The sequence below is a fragment of the Saccopteryx leptura genome, chromosome 6 (genome assembly GCF_036850995.1).
Source record: "Saccopteryx leptura isolate mSacLep1 chromosome 6, mSacLep1_pri_phased_curated, whole genome shotgun sequence".
Classification (NCBI taxonomy): domain Eukaryota; kingdom Metazoa; phylum Chordata; class Mammalia; order Chiroptera; family Emballonuridae; genus Saccopteryx; species Saccopteryx leptura.
Window position 1 is genome coordinate 100268498 of NC_089508.1, and position 16787 is coordinate 100285284.

At 38.2% G+C, this 16787-nt stretch overlaps 1 protein-coding gene across 2 annotated transcripts in view; it reads right to left on the minus strand.

Moving 5' to 3' along the window:
* The window catches only part of PRKD1 (protein kinase D1), a 387321-nt gene that overhangs the window by 68740 nt on the left and 301794 nt on the right, over window positions 1-16787 (minus strand). Inside the window, exon 5 of one of the 2 annotated variants that reach the window (XM_066342378.1) lies at window positions 5904-5927. The exons of the other annotated variant lie outside the window; for it this stretch is intronic. Coding sequence (XP_066198475.1) covers window positions 5904-5927 — 24 coding nt within the window. The remainder of the gene's footprint in view (window positions 1-5903; window positions 5928-16787) is intronic. 2 annotated transcript variants of the gene reach the window in all.

Genomic DNA, 16787 nt, shown 5'->3' on the forward strand with positions numbered 1-16787 from the left:
TTAGCCTGTAAAGTCAATGCTAAACACAAAACACTGTATATTTATGAGCACGCATACTTCTGAAACAACAAAGTAGAACTAAAGACTACATTTTAATGCAACTCAGTTTAAAAAGAGAGGAGGAGCTGAGACTTTTTCCTTTACCTGCGAAAAGTTTTTGAGTTTTAAAAACACAGATAAGCGCTTGATCAGGCGGTGGCGCAGTGGATAGAGCGTCGGACTGGGATGCAGAGTATCCAGGTTCGAGACCCTGAGGTCGCCAGCTTAAGCGCGGGCTCAACTGGTTTGAGCAAAGCTCACCAGCTTGGACCCAAGGTCACTGGCTTGAGGAAGGGGTTACTCGGTCTGCTGAAGGCCCATGATCAAGGCACATATGAGAAAGCAATCAGTGAACAGCTAAGGTGTCGCAACGAATAACTAATGATTGATGCTTCTCATCTCTCTCTGTTCCTGTCTGTCTGTCCCTGTCTATCCCTCTCTCTCTGTCTGTCTCTGAAAAAAAAAATACAGATAAACATTAACTCAGTGAAATTATCTCAGTGATATTTTCAGTGCATAGAGACAGTAAAATAGATACCACCCAAAACTGTACTATTTGGAGAAAGAAATATATTTGTTCATAACTTCTGGACATTGTTTCAGCCTGCATTTGACTATATTTATCATCAAAATGGCAACTTTCACTCTTCTTGAGAAGGGAGAGAACTCATCTGATCAAATAGAACCAAATGTCAGTAAGCCATGTCTAATAGATCAGATAAAATAACTAAATATTTTTGCAACAGACAAAATTTTGAAGTCAAATTATTTGTTTCTAAAAGTCTAATTTATAGTACCAATTTGTATTCTACCTTCCTAATGTCTCATTATCATTTCTTCTACACAAACCTTTATCACTTTATTTACTTAGCATAGAGACATTCATGGGACATATAAACTCTCAAAGTGCACATGAGCAATTTTTTTTTCATGATACTAGCTAAGAGCTCAGCAGTCATGACTGGTCAGGAATTAAAGGAGACAAGACTGAAATCTGGCCAGGTCTGGCATGACATTAGATGGATACGGATGGCCATTAAGCAAATTATAGTATTATTGGTAACAAGGGTTGGGGTTGTTTTGTATTTTAAGGTGGAAAGCAGTGTTTTGTGTCCTCAGGCTCAGCTGGTGGGGACTGTTATAGGAGCCTTCATTAAAGATCTGTTTGTTCCTAAGACCTGCATGTTTTAAGTGTAGGTAAGTGGCACATGATGCCTCTATGCCCCAGTGGAGTTCATGAGGAGCTCTCCTTCAGTGTTCATATTTAGAATGACACATTTGGAAGTTTTTGTTCACAGCATGAATGTATATGTGATAAACCAGACACGCTGAATGAAATCAGGCAACAGCTGGTTAGCAGCACATGAAAGTAGACCACATGCTCCAAATTTTACGGAAGGGTTCCTTCCCTACTAACCCACCACTGCACTTCTGACTCACAGCGGGTGGAGAAGTGTGGGTTCAAGAATTCTTGGCTCTCTTCCCTCACTGAAAGTTTACACTGCCCAAGTTTGAATGTGGAGAACAACTTTACACAATCATCAAAAGAAATGGCGATACATGGCAAATGTACTAAATGTATGTCATGGTGTATGGTGTATTATTTAAATGGAAAAATGACTTCTTAGTTCAGATGAATAACCAGGATTCCTGGAACTCCAGAACACAAGAGTGACAATTAAAGTCTCTACTGCTAGAGAGACTTTTGCTACTTTGGAGAATATCCCGGAAAATATTCATTTGGCCAAAAATATCACCATAGTTTCATTCAGGATTAGAAAGTTTATTTTTTTTCAACATTTGTTCATTTGAAAAGAATCTACCTTGACTATTATAAAGCATATCAGGATCATACACCAGTTGTAATAAAAAATGCAATACTGGTATCCTCTTATCTTCATTAATTTTTTTAAATGAACAAAACCAGTAAATAAATGAGTCATTTTGGGGGTGGATTTTCTAGCAAGTATGTAGCCAAGAGTTCCTTTTAGTACAATGATTGTCTTAATTAAATGTGAGTCAGTAACCTTTATGAAAATAATATCACTATATGGTAAATTATTATTTATAAAATATGTACTCTAACATAAAAAGTTAAAATGAATATTGCCTATTTTCATAAAAACTAAAAAATGCAAAAGTGAGTATATACAATAATTGAACACAGGGAAAACTTTTGCAATGAGCAATTTATTTCCTAATACTTTCTCTGAGGCATTCTGAATGTTAAGAATTGATGGATACATGAATTTACCAAAACTTCCAAACTGCCCTTTTGCTGTTCTGCTTGTCTATCTGACCCCAACCTTACTTACTGGACTATCGCCCCTGAAACAGAAAAGTTTTAGGAAGCTGGTCAGCCACCCTGAGGAGAAGCGTTCCAAGAAGCCGATATCGTAAAACTACAGAAGGGAGCATACCAGAACTGCTGACGCAACACACACTTGCTCAAAGCTCTCCCTTAACCTTATAAAAAATTTGCCTCAGAATCTGTGTGGGTGCACTTCTCCTGGAGGAGTGCCCCGGCAGGTCTTTCTCCTCTAATAAAGCCTGCACACCTGGTGTTCGAGTGCCATCTCATTCTTACAAGAATGACCAAAAAGACTACTAGGCTAGAAACATTAAATTTCACTAAAACCAAATTTTCTGTAGTGCCCCTTAACCTCAAAGCCATAATAGCAAATGCTTTGTTAAGGACATTTAAAAACATTTAAATTCACTTCAGTAATGTTCTTAAATTTAAAAAAGTTCCATAAGGACTAACTTACATTTAAAATAATTGTCATCGACTATACCCTGTGGCTGCAAAGAACACCAGTGTTTTCTATTCTGCTTTACTTTCTACCTTGACTTCACCTCCTTTACTTCAAGAAAAGATCATTCTCCTCAATACTTTGACAAAAATAATATATTTAATCTGCTCCTATTGATTTACTTTCAAAGGTCTATATATAAAAGAATGAATGAGAACAATTTTTTCTGTGTTATAATGTCAGTATGGAAAAAGACATAAAAAACTCATGTAAAACTGAAAATATACTTCTATCATATTTTAATAGAGGATTACTGTAATAACATATAAAGATTCTAAGCAGCCAAAAATCATCTTAAAAGAAAAAGGCAATTCACTATAAATGAAATACACATAATCAATAAATATATAAAAAGCTGTTTTTCTTTCGATAAAAATAATATTTACGTATAGCTAATTTTTTCCTTAAAAATGGTAAACAAAATAAGAAAGAAAGAGTTATTTGGCTGCTAAGACTATACAACCTACCAATTCATTCAGACATGCTTATTGAGAAACCAACTAATGCTTTTTAAAATGTGCAAAAAACACATGCAAAGATGCTTATTTCACATTGTTTAAAATAAAAATGAAAACCTAATCAGTAGATAAAATAAATTAATAAATATCATTGTGATGCTTTGACAAAGATATGTAGCTACTTTGTGATACACACACACACTATATCTGTTGGCATATTGTTCATTTATGCAAGCTCTATGAAGGCAGAGAAATTATCTAGGTTTGTACAATTTTGCATCTTAGTATGTAAATTCTGCAACTCATAATAACTGTCACTAAAATGTTTCTTTAAAAATTTCATTAAATTTTATGCATTGTCTTTTTCTAAGACATGTATAAAGAGATTAAAAATCTGTACCTTTTTTTTTAAGATTTTATTTATTCATTTTAGAGAGAAGAGAGAGAAAGAAGAGGAGAGGAGCAGAAGCATCAACTCCCATATGTGCCTTGACCAGGCAAGCCCAGGATTTCAAATCAGCAACCTCAGCATTCCAGGTCGACACCTTATGCACTGTCCCACCACTGGTCAAGCTGTTACCTTTTTAACACACTGGGTTCAAACAGTTCAAGAACAAAAACATATGCAGAAAATGCATGCTATTTATATGAGGAGCTATCCTGTGATGGCCTTGCTGCCCTAACGTGGTACAACTTCACAGAAAAGAACACTTGTCAGTTCTCCTGTAAACAACCTGTCCCCCGGTTTATTCCCAAAGGATAAAATTATATTTAAAATTATATCTGAAGGCATTTTAAATTATAAAATTTAAATTTACAAGAATAAAAATACCTTTATTGGACTTTCTTAAGTATAGGGCACATTTTAAACTAGGATAATTTTTCTAAGCATAAGAATTTACTATTATTGAAGCAGTTTTCTTCATTTAACATTTTACAAATCAAGATATCTTGATTTACCAATTTTATTTAACCCAGAATATGTTCTGGTTGTTTTCTTTAGCATCCTTTGTTCGAATTACCTTTACGGGGCCATCTTAGAATGAACACTAATAATGGTATCTGAAATTTGTAATTTCACTGCGGAAAATAATAATACATCAACTCTCAATTTGCAAGAGGTGCATAAATAAGGAAAATCAAATATTTACAAGTCACTTGGTCAAAACAACTTATCATAAGAAAAGCACTGTTGTAGTCTAATCCTTGACCTGAATGTCTGTTCTCTGTGTTTAGGTTACTAATTGCTTAAGATAGACAAAAGGCCAATTTTGGAGGATGACTTAAACCCTTTATGAAGGAAATTTGTGTCTTTTCCATATATAAATTCTTGGATTGAGACCTTGAGATATTCACTTGCATACCATCTTTTAAGAAAATAATTAGATTGTGATAATTTATTAAGGACTAAAAGTTCCTTTTGTGTGCCTTGGTGTGCCAACCACAACCTGTGCATATTGAGATGGTGACCTCACTTTACATAGTTCTGGGCTATCTGCATTGGCACACAGTTCCAACATGCTTACATTTCAGTCAACATGCTACTGAGTAAAGTGACTGCTAACTGTATCCCGTACTTGTATGTTCAGTTTCATAGAAAACACACCAGTGTTGAGGTATCAGGTTATCTGAGGACAAAATTTTATTGAAAAATTAAAGATCTATTATTCTAAAGCCTGCACTGCTCTTTGTTTTATTGAAGACTGTAAAATCTTTTTTTTCTTTAAGTGAGAGGAGCAGAGATAGAGAGACAGACTCCTGCCCTCATCCAGGATCCACCCGGCAACCTCGTCTTGGGCCAATGCTGGAATCAACTGAGCTATCCTCAGCACCTGAGGCCGAGGCTTGGACTAACTGAGCTATCTTCAGCTCCCAGGGTCAACGCTTGGACCAATCGAGGTACTGGCTGCAGGAGGGGAAGAGAGAGAGAGAAAGGGGAAGGGAAGCAGATGGTCGCTTCTCATGTATGCCCTGACTGGGTACTGAATCCAGGATGTCTGCATGCTGCGTGATGCAATATCCACTGACCCAACCAGCCAGGGTCTGTGAAAACTTATTGTACTTCCCCATGTGTAAGATGCACCTTTTTTTGAAAAATTTAGGGTCTAAGAACTGGGTGCATTTTATAGAGTGGTTGTAGATTTATTTACTTACATTTCCCGCTTTTTTGACAGTGATGAGGATTTGTATGAATTTTATGATGAATAAAATTTCAGTTCAATAATTTTATGTAATACATTTTTTTTCAAATTTCAGGCCCCCAAATTAAGGTGTGTCTTATACATGGGAGCGTCTTATACATGGGGGAATACAGTAGTAATAAAGAAACAACAAATATGTTCTTTTTGCAGTTCAACAGATAGATTGAACTCTCATCAAAATTTCTTTTTAAAATTATAGTTGACATACTATTTTGAGCAAAATTCCTTTTTTTAATTTAATTAATTGTGTTTACATAGATTCTGAGCTAAATTCTGACCTAATTATTTTCATAGATTCAATGCAGGTAACTGTCTGATGACAACTGAATATTATAATGTTGTAAAAACCGGTGAAGCACATCGTGGTGAAGCCAGGAAGAGTTCGTACATACCTCAAAGCCAGGACTCAGAGGAGACTGAAAGATGAAGTTGTAAGAGCAGAAAGCAGGCAAGGGAGCAGAATAAAGAGAGGAAAAAAGAAAAAAAAAGTGTTACTGGAGGAAAGCAATGCATGCTACTCAATAATGTTTTATATAGGTTTGCTTTCAAGAAAAAGCAAAATGTCATACTAATCAGTCTTTGTGGCCACACATACAACTGAGCTAGAAATTACCTTTTAACATTTTAAATAGAACTATAGAAACAAACTCAAAATTGCAAAAACACTTTACAGGTGTGAGCTGGTAGAGGCAAAATAACCCCAAAAAACTACTTGTTATTGGTGTCAGTGATGACAGATGGTTCATTCACCTTGTTGAAAATAAATTATAGTCAGAATGAAGCATTTTTGACCTTTAAGGGAAAGATTAGATTTTCTTCACAATAATTTATCCTCTCAATGGGAAAAGAAAGAAAAAGGTCATCAAAGTAATCAAATGTTACACAGTTGTTATCTGCCTACCGGCAAGAATAAGCTGATGAATAATCAGTTTCAGTCAGTAGTTTATGAACCTGGAAAGTCCAAGAGTGGGTTAAAGCTGTAATGAGGGAAACAGACCACTGTGCATTCTTTGTTCCTTTTAGAGTCTTTGGTGAGTATCACTGTCTTCTGTTTGATTTCATTAAGGTGGAAATATAATTCAAAAATGGAAAGGTTATTCTGAATTTTTTTAAGAAGGGAAAAGTATCAATTTAAAAAATATAAGAAAACTCCTGGTTAAGTAGACAACACATATCTGATAATTTATACTGAATATATTTTTATCCCTGTTCTCTCAAGTTTTTCCTAGCAGCTCAGTCTTTTACTAGAAAAAAAATCAAAACTAAAATGTTGATTCTTTTTCATAACAAAAAATGCATGACTGTGTTTTGAAATCAGTGATATTTCCAGTCTTGAATAAACTTTTGCACTTTGAGAAAAATCTTATTATTTGTTCTCTGAAACCCAATATCCTAATTTGTAATCTACACCTAACCTTTCCTGTCAGAGACATTGGGAAGTGCTATACATTAAGACAGGGTCTTCCAGGATTAGTTGCTATTCAATAATACCCGTTAGATTTCTGGATTGGCACAAAGCATGTGCAGAACACAGGGGCAACACGCACTCACTTAAACAGACCCAAATATTACTTTTAAGGAAGAAATATGACCTGCTTTGCATGTACTTTTATAAAACATTTTTTTTATAACTTTTTTTTTTCCTTTTTCATTTTTCTGAAGCTGGAAACAGGGAGAGACAGTCAGACAGACTCCCGCATGCGCCCGACCGGGATCCACCCGGCACGCCCACCATGGGGCGATGCTCTGCCCATCCTGGGCGTCGCCATGTTGCGACCAGAGCCACTCTAGCACCTGGGGCAGAGGCCACAGAGCCATCCCCAGCACCCGGGCCATCTTTGCTCCAATGGAGCCTTGGCTGCGCAAGGGGAAGAGAGAGACAGAGAGGAAAGCGCGGCGGAGGGGTGGAGAAGCAAATGGGCACTTCTCCTGTGTGCCCTGGCCGGGAATCGAACCTGGGTCCTCCGCATGCTAGGCCGACGCTCTACCGCTGAGCCAACCGGCCAGGGCTTAAAACATTTTTATACAGAGGTGGCAGAGACTTCTCTTTGGGAAAGAAAATGAATCAAGTTTCTTAATTTCCAAAATAAGATATTATCCTTATCGTCAATATATCTCATATCCAAAGCTCATGATTTTCTTCCAGTTGTAGTCCTGAATACCTTCACTCTGTGCTCTCAGCATAATTCAACTTCAGCTGAGTGCTGGTTACCTCATACTGAAGGTGGTCTATGCAATGTGCATTAATTCACTTTTTCCTCCAAGTTGCCACTTCTCACAGTGCATGTTTTTTCACATAAGGTATTCCTAGGTTTTATGAGAAAATAAATTCCATATTTGAGTTACTTTCAGAACACTGTTTTCAATACTGCAGAGCTTCTGAGACCTTTAACTATGCTTAATGAATATTGTGATGTTTACTACCTGACTGGACCAAGAAGCATTTCTCAATCTCATTTGACCAGAAAAATCTTTTTTTTACAGAATATTTTATAAGATCAATATTCTGAAGAAAAAATTCTGGGAAACACATAGCTCTATCTCTTTACCTTGCCATCAAGTTTGAATTACTCAGAATGAATAGCTCACCAAGAAAAAGAGTCTCCTATTCCTTTGCTTCTAATATCACACTATAGTTTTATTTTTGTTTTCCCCTGGAAGATCATATGAACCACTGTTTTACATCTGTGGTAAAAACTAACACAGAAAATAATAGCTGTAATGCAAATGAGCACTGTGTATTAGGATGATGTGATGCATTACTTTTCATTTATCACTCACAGAATTGCTTACTATTATTGAATAATATAATTTCTAAAACCCCATTGTCTTTTGATTGATTGATAGGAATCTGAGCTAAATTTAATTATCAATTATTCTGATATAATACTTTATTTTTCTCATATTACCTGTGATAAAGAAACTTGATAACCTTATCACTTGATATGTATTTGTTTCTAACTTTTACCTATTATGTATAAAGATGTTAAAACATGCGTGTAACACCTGACCTGTGGTGGTGCAGTGGATAGGGCATCAACCTGGAGCACTAAGGTCGCCAGTTCGAAACCCTGGGCTTGCCTGGTTAAGGCACATGTGGGAGTTGATGCTTCCCACTCCTCCCCCTTATCTCTCTCTCTCTCTCTCTCTCCTCTCTCAACTCTAAAAATGAATAAAATATATTTTAAAAAAACATGCTTGTAACAATAACATTCACATTAATACTCCTCAAAAATGAAACACTTAGGTCTAAGTCTAACCAAATATGAATGAGTTCTATATGGAAAACCACAAAACTCTGATGAAATAAATCAAAGAAGAACTAAATAAGAGAAGTGTTCATGACTAGGAAGAGTCAATATTATTAAGAGGTCCGTTCTTCTCAAATTGATCTACAGATTCAATGCAATCCTAATCAAAATCATGGCAAATTATTTTATGGATATCAACAAACTGATACTAAAGTTTATATAGAGCGGCAAAAGACCAGAATAATCAAAACAATACTCAAGAATAAAAACAAAGTTAAAGGGCTAACTAAAATTACCTGACTTTAAGACTTAGTATAAAGCTACAATAATCAAGACAGTGTGGTTGGTACTGGAGAAGAACACACAAACAGGTCAATGGAACAGAATAAATAGCTCAAAAACAGACCCCCATAAATATAGTTAACTGATCTTTGATAAAGGAGCAAAAGCAACACAGTGAAGCAAAGACAATGTCTTCAACAAGTGGACATCACATGCAAAAACAAACCAGATACAGACCTTACATATGTCATAAAAATTAACTCTAAATGGATTACAATGTAAACATAAAACACAATACTATAAAACTCCTAGAAAATAACATAGAAGGAAATTTAGTTAACTTTGGATATACTAATGCCTTTTTATTTATTTATTTTATTTATTTATTTTGTGACAGAGACAGAGAGAGGGACATATTGTTGTAAGGTACCAAAAAGCTGAAAATTGATATTAATATTATGGGAGGAAAGGTCAGGCTTTCCTGTCCCGTCCCTCCTTTAGGGAGAGGACGGAGAGGAATGTAGAAGTTTCTGGCTTGCAAGAACAATAGGTCACTCAGTTTGAAATCTAAAATAAAGGTTAACCTAGAAACTTCTTCTCTTTCAATAGGAGGCAGCATTTACATACCACCTTGCATTGACTGTAGTTCCTCCCCCTTCTTGGAATCTTGAGGGTAAAATACCTCTAGGCTAGTGAGGGAAGATGAACCCTGAAAGATTTGTAAACATTTTTGATTGTGTTACCTTAAAGGTCTTAATGTTTCTGTGTATCCCCTAAACCAGAGGTCCCCAAATTACGGGCCCGCGGGCCGCATGCGGCCCCCTGAGGCCATTTATCCGGCCCCCCACCGCACTTCCGTAAGGGGCACCTCTTTCATTGGTGGTCAGTGAGAGGAGCACAGGATGCGGAAAGTGCTGCATCTCTCACGTACAAGCGTCACGGCTCCAGAAGCGCTTCATATCACTTGTTAAGGCTAGCAGTGACAAATATGGAACCGGACATTGACCATCTCATTAGCCAAAAGCAGGCCCAGACCAGGTGATGGAGCAGTGGATAGAGCGCCGGTCTGGGATGCTGAAAAGCAGGCCCATTGAAATATTGGTCAGTTTGTTGATTTAAATTTACTTGTTCTTTATTTTAAATATTGTATTTGTTCCTGTTTTGTTTGTTTTTTTACTTTAAAATAAGATATGTGGCTTGACCTGTGGTGGTGCAGTAGATAAAGTGTTGACCTGGAAATGCTGAGGTCGCCGGTTCGAAACCCTGGGCTTGCCTGGTCAAGGCACATATAGGAGTTGATGCTTCCAGCTCCTCCTCCCCTTCTCTCTCGCTGTCTCTCTCTCTCTCTCTCTCTCCTCTCTAAAATGAATAAATAAAATTTAAAAATAAAATAAAATAAGATATGTGCAGTGTGCATAGGGGTTTGTTCATTGCTTTTTTTATAGTCCAGCCCTCCAACGGTCTGAGGGACAGTGAACTGGCTCCCTGTGTAAAAAGTTTGGGGACCCCTGCCCTAAACAAATGTTGCCAGCTCGTACCATGATGTCATGCTCTCCTCCGCCCCTGTGTGATCAAAGGTATATAAACAGCCCCTGAACTATTTTTGGGACTGCACGATTAGGGCCTGCAGATGCCCCATGCCAGCCATATGCGGCCGGCATATTAGTAAATCTCCTCCTCTAATAAAACTCTTCAAAATTCATCTGGACTGGGTGTCTCTACGTGAACTCGATGAAATGAGGTACAGTGCCTTTCAGAATCTGGGATGCTGTACTTTATAACAATATAGGGACAGATAGAAAGGGAAAGAGATGAGAGGCATCAATTCTTCCTTGTAGCACCTTAGTTGTTCATTGACTGCTTTCTTTTGTGTGCCTTGACTAAGGCAGTGGTCCCCAACCTTTTTTGGGCCATGGACCAGTTTAATGTCATAAAATATTTTCACAGACAGGCCTTTAGGGTGGGATGGATAAATATATCACGTGGCTGAGACAAGCATCAAGAGTAAATCTTAGACGGATGTAACAGAGGGAATCTGGTCATTTTTAAAATTAAAACATCGTTCAGACTTAAATTTAAATAAAACGGAAATAATGTAAGTTATTTATTCTTTCTCTGCAGACCGGTACCAAATGGCCCACGGACTGGTATCGGTCTGCAGCCTGGGAGTTGGGAACCACTGGACTAAGGGACTGGCTACAGCAGAACGAGTGACCCCTTGCTCAAGTCAGTGACCTTGGGCTCAAGCCAGCAACCTTGGGCTTCAATCCAGCGACCATGGGGTCATGTCTATGATCCCATACTCAAGCCAGCGACCTGACATTCAAGCTGGTGAGCCCGTGCTCGAGTTGGCAACCTCGGGGTTTCGCAGCTGGACCCTCTGCACCCAGTCCTGTGCTCTATCCACTGCGCCACCTTCTGGTCAGGCAATGATGCCTTTTTAGATAGAAAACAAAAGACACATCATGAAAGAAATAATTAATGGGCTGGACTTCTTTAAAATTAATTTAGAAAAATACTTCTGCTCTACAAAAGATAATGTCAAGAGAATTAGAAGACAAGCTACAAACTGGGGAAAATATTTGCAAAAGACACACATGATAAAGGAATGTTAACCAAAATATACAAAGAATTCTTAAAACTACACAACAAAAAACAATTTAAAAATGGGCCAACAACCTTAACACAAATGTCATTAATGAAGATACACAGATGGTAAATAAGCACATGAAAAGATATTCCGTATTAAATGTCATGAGGAAAATGAAAATTATAACTTCAATGATAGACCACTACCCACTTATTAGAATGGCCAAAACGGCCCTGGCCGGTTCCCTCAGCGGTAGAGCGTCGGCCTAGCGTGCGGAGGACCCGGGTTCGATTCCCGGCCAGGGCACACAGGAGAAGCGCCCATTTGCTTCTCCACCCCTCCGCCGCGCTTTCCTCTCTGTCTCTCTCTTCCCCTCGCGCAGCCAAGGCTCCATTGGAGCAAAGATGGCCCGGGCGCTGGGGATGGCTCTGTGGCCTCTGCCTCAGGCGCTAGAGTGGCTCTGGTCGCAACATGGCGATGCCCAGGATGGGCAGAGCATCGCCCCCTGGTGGGCAGAGCGTCGTCCCTGGTGGGCGTGCCGGGTGGATCCCGGTCAGGTGCATGCGGGAGTCTGTCTGACTGTCTCTCCCTGTTTCCAGCTTCAGAAAAATGAAAAAAAAAAAAAAAAAAAAAAAAAAAGAATGGCCAAAACGTAAACACTAACAGCATCAAATGCTGGTGAGGATGTGGAGTAAGAGGAACTCTCATTCATTGCCAATGAAAATTCAAAATGGTTCATTGGGAGAGTTTCTTACAACTAAATCTACTCTCACCATAGAAACCATCAATATTGCTCCTTGATAGTTACTCAAAGAAGTTGAAATTTTCTGTTTACAAAAACACCTGCATGTCAAGGTTTATAGGAGCCTATTCATAAAAACCAAAAACTTGAAAGCAACCAATATGTTCTTCAGTAGGTGAATGGATGAACTGTACCACATCCAACAATGGAAAACCGATCCATGCAAAACATAAATAAGCTATTCAGCCATAAAAGAGACAGAGAGGAAACTTAAATGCACATTACTGTATGTCAGCAGCCAGTCTGAAAAGGCTACTTACTTGATTTCAACTATCTAATATTCTGGAAAAGGCAAAACTATGGAAACAATAAAAAGATTAGTGTTTGTCAGGGTTTGAATGGAGGGGAAAATGGAGAAATAGGCAGGCACAGAGGACTTTTAGGGCAGTGAAAATTCTCTATATGATGCCATAATAATAAACACATGTCATTATACACTTTTGTCCAAACCCAGAAAATGTTTAACACCAAGAAAGAGCCCAAAAGTAAACTATGGATTTTGGCTTAATGTGATGTGTCAATGTCAGTTCATCAGTGGCAACAAATGTACCACTTTGGTGAGCAGTGTTGATACTGGGGTAGGGAGTATATGGGAAATTGGCTTCTCAATTTTTCTGTGAATCTAAAACTGCTCTAAAAAATAAAAAATGTGAAGGGATAAGAAGTACAATTGGTAGTTACAAAACAGTCACAGGGATGTAAAGTACAGCACAAGGAACACAGTCATAATACTGTAATAACTATGTATAGTGTCAGGTTCTCCTTATAAGTTATATAAATGTCTAACCATGCTATGCTACCCACTTGAAATTAACATAATAGTGAATGTCAACTGTAATTTAAAAATAAAAAAATTAAGTCTTTAAAAAATAAGTAAAATAAATGTGTGTACATATTTTTCTGTGTCTACACATTTTTGTTGAATATATTCCTAGGGGTAGAACTGCTGAGTCAGAAGTTTCCCAAAGTTGTTGAACCAATTTACATTCCTAGTAGTAGTGTATGTGAGTACCAGTTGCTCAACATCTTAACCATTGTTATTTTCAGTTTTGTTTTTCAAATTTAGACACTATAGTGTAGAGACATCTCACTATAGATTTAACTTTAGGCTCCTTGATAACTATGAACATGATGTAAAGTACATTTTCATATTTATTATCTTTTTTTTTTGACAGTATGGAGTTGTCTGTTTTCTAACTTTTTTGTAGATATACTTTAAACATTTTAGATGAGTCTTTTATAGGATACATATATTGAAAATCCTCCCATTCTCTGATTTGCTTAAAGGTTTATTTCGATAAAAATAATTTCCTGCCTGACCTGTGGTGGCACAGTGGATAAACTGTCGACCTGGAATGCTGAGGTCACCAGTTCGAAACCCTGGGCTTCCTGGTCAAGGCACATACGGGAAGCAACTACTATTAGTTGATGCTCCCCACTCCTCTTCCCCCTCTCTTTTTCTCTCTGTCTCTTTCCGTCCTTTTTCTTTAAAAGTAATAAAAGAAAATAATTTCCTAATTTTAATAATGTCTAATTTATCAATCTTTTCTCTTGCCATCAGTGACTTGAGTCCTGTTTTAAACAACCTTTCCTATTGCAAATTCTTGAACATATTTTTCCAGCGGTTGCAGAATATTTAGTGAAAAGATAATCCTTTTCTGCCAGTAGTGTTATCCCTGTCATAAATTAGTTGTCCTATATAAGCATGCGATTTCTGGACTCTCTCTATCCTGTTTCATTTATTTGTTTTCCTGTTCTTGTGTAATAGCACATTGTCTTAACTGTGGCTTTATAAAATGCTTGGAAATTTGCCAGCTTTGCTCTGCATTAGGGCTTCTCAAACTCAGTACAACTCACATTTTGAGTCTGGTACCTCTTGGTGACCACTCTATGATTTCCTTCTTTCTGAGACATCAGTCCCTCAAATCCTGATTGCTTTGGGTGTGATATTGTTTTACTTCTTTATTATATTTTATTCAGCTTTTATAATGGTCCTTTGCAGGAAAGCCTCTTCATACCCAGGAGCAGACATTCTGGAACAGATTAACTTTTTGCCTAAGACTATGTCGTGCTTAACATGGTTCCAAATGGCCTTAATTTTTCCCAAATACTACAAGAATATTGTAAATAAAAAAGTGAGTAAAGCATAGAAAAATGTTATGAACATTTAATTTAATCTCAACTTCTCTTCTGTAACTGTCTAAAAGTCTATAAAATTAAAATAATTTTGATATTTATGTTTATATATAATGATATAATATATTAATGGGTCCAACTTAAGGATTTACTTCATTTTTCTTGTTTCTTTCTAATATTGGTGGTGATTTACAAAATGATATACACCCGCCACACAACCATTTGCCATAAATTGACTACATTTTGGATTTTATTTAGATAAATTGCTTTATTGCTGGTATAATGGATACAGTTTACTGCCAAAAATGACAGATAGAGCTTGTCAAATAATATGTCTTCTTAGCCTCTATTCTATTTTAACAACATTATTGAAATTTGAAATTCAATTTATGTGCCAAAATTGGACAAATTAATAAAATTACCAGTATCATAATTTGTATGTGAAATGGTGATCTTATAGTCAAAATACAAAATCAAGTATGGAAGAAAAAAATCATTTTCTTACATTTGAGAGAAAATTTATACACTAATCATGGCAGACTTGTGATATGAGTGATCTGGTGGTGTTAATAAATAATGCCATGACCCTTTTCAAAAGTATATATATATATATATTTTTTTTTTTTCTTTTTTTTTTCTGAAGCTGGAAATGGGGAGACAGTCAGACAGACTCCCGCATGTGCCCGACCGGGATCCACCCGGCACGCCCACCAGGGGCGACGCTCTGCCCACCAGGGGCGATGCTCTGCCCCTCCGGGGCGTCGCTCTGCCGCGACCAGAGTCACTCTAGCGCCTGGGGCAGAGGCCAAGGAGCCATCCCCAGCACCCGGGCCATCTTTGCTCCAATGGAGCCTTGGCTGTGGGAGGGGAAGAGAGAGACAGAGAGAAAGGAGGGGGTGGGGTGGAGAAGCAAATGGGTGCTTCTCCTATGTGCCCTGGCCGGGAATCGAATCTGGATCCCCTGCACGCCAGGCTGACGCTCTACCGCTGAGCCAATCAGCCAGGGCCCAAAAGTATATATTTTTCAAAGTATCTTATGGCCTCCCAACATTTTTTCAGTTCATAAATATTTTATTTGATCACCATTTTACAAGCATTCCTGACAGACATGGTTAAAATACGATTTTTAAAAGTATCTTTTTAAAATACATTTAAGTACTACACTACAAAAATTTCCATCTGGTAATAAAGCACTGATAAATTTAATACTTACTGTACATATAACTTGTAATTAAGCAATTTGAAAATAATTATTTAATTTGATTAAATGAAGCAATTAAATAAGTTGGTTTAAAAACACAAAAACTGGAGAGTGACGTCAGAATAATGGTGTGGTAGGAAGCGATACCGATAAATCTCCCCAAAAACTCAACAAGATCTTCAACCAGAAACAGAAAAACCTATCCTTGGAGCTTCCAGATGTTTCACAATACACCCGAAGGTATGGTCGAGCGAAAAATTGGCCAATTTATATAATTGGTTTATATAAATAAACCCCGAAGGAAATAGGGAGTAAGAAATGCTCTGCCTTCCTTACTAACCTAAATAGGGTTGCTTTTACTGGGAACTGAGAGTATAGAAACTAAGGTGGGCAAAGGGGGTGAATAGATCTAGGCCTTGGCACAAATGGCCGAACCAGGCTTTGGCACGTAGATCCAAGCCGAGGAAAAACTGTGACTGTAGCAACCCAGGCAATACAAGCTAACACTCGCGCCAAACCCAGACAAAGAAAGACAAGTGGGGCAGCCATTCGCCCTGATCTCTTGGTCGGCGCACGCAGACAGTGGGCGAGAGATTCCTTTGAAAGCCCCAGGAGTGGGCGCCCATGTTATCCCACAGAGGGGCAGAGCCAGGAGCCTTTGTGTGGGCTGAAAGTGGAATCCCCAGGCTGCCCCAGCGCCCTGAAAAAGCCACGCACGGGGAAGGAGCGAGAGCCAATTCCAACACTGGAACTTTTCCGTACGGGCGGGGGTTTCACTCAGAGTGTGAGACTACCGGCCTGATATCCTGGTCTGCGCTCACAGATAGTGAGTGAGAGTTTCCTCCGAGCGTCCTGGGAGTGGGCGCCCCGCCCGCGTTACCGGACAGAGTGGCAGAGCCAGAGGACTTTGAGTGGGCGGAAGCCCCGCCTGATTAGCTAGCAGCTCTGACTGACTGAGCCTCATCCAGAGCCCTGTGCTGAGTGGAAATAGAGTGGGGAGTTGCCAGCTCTTTG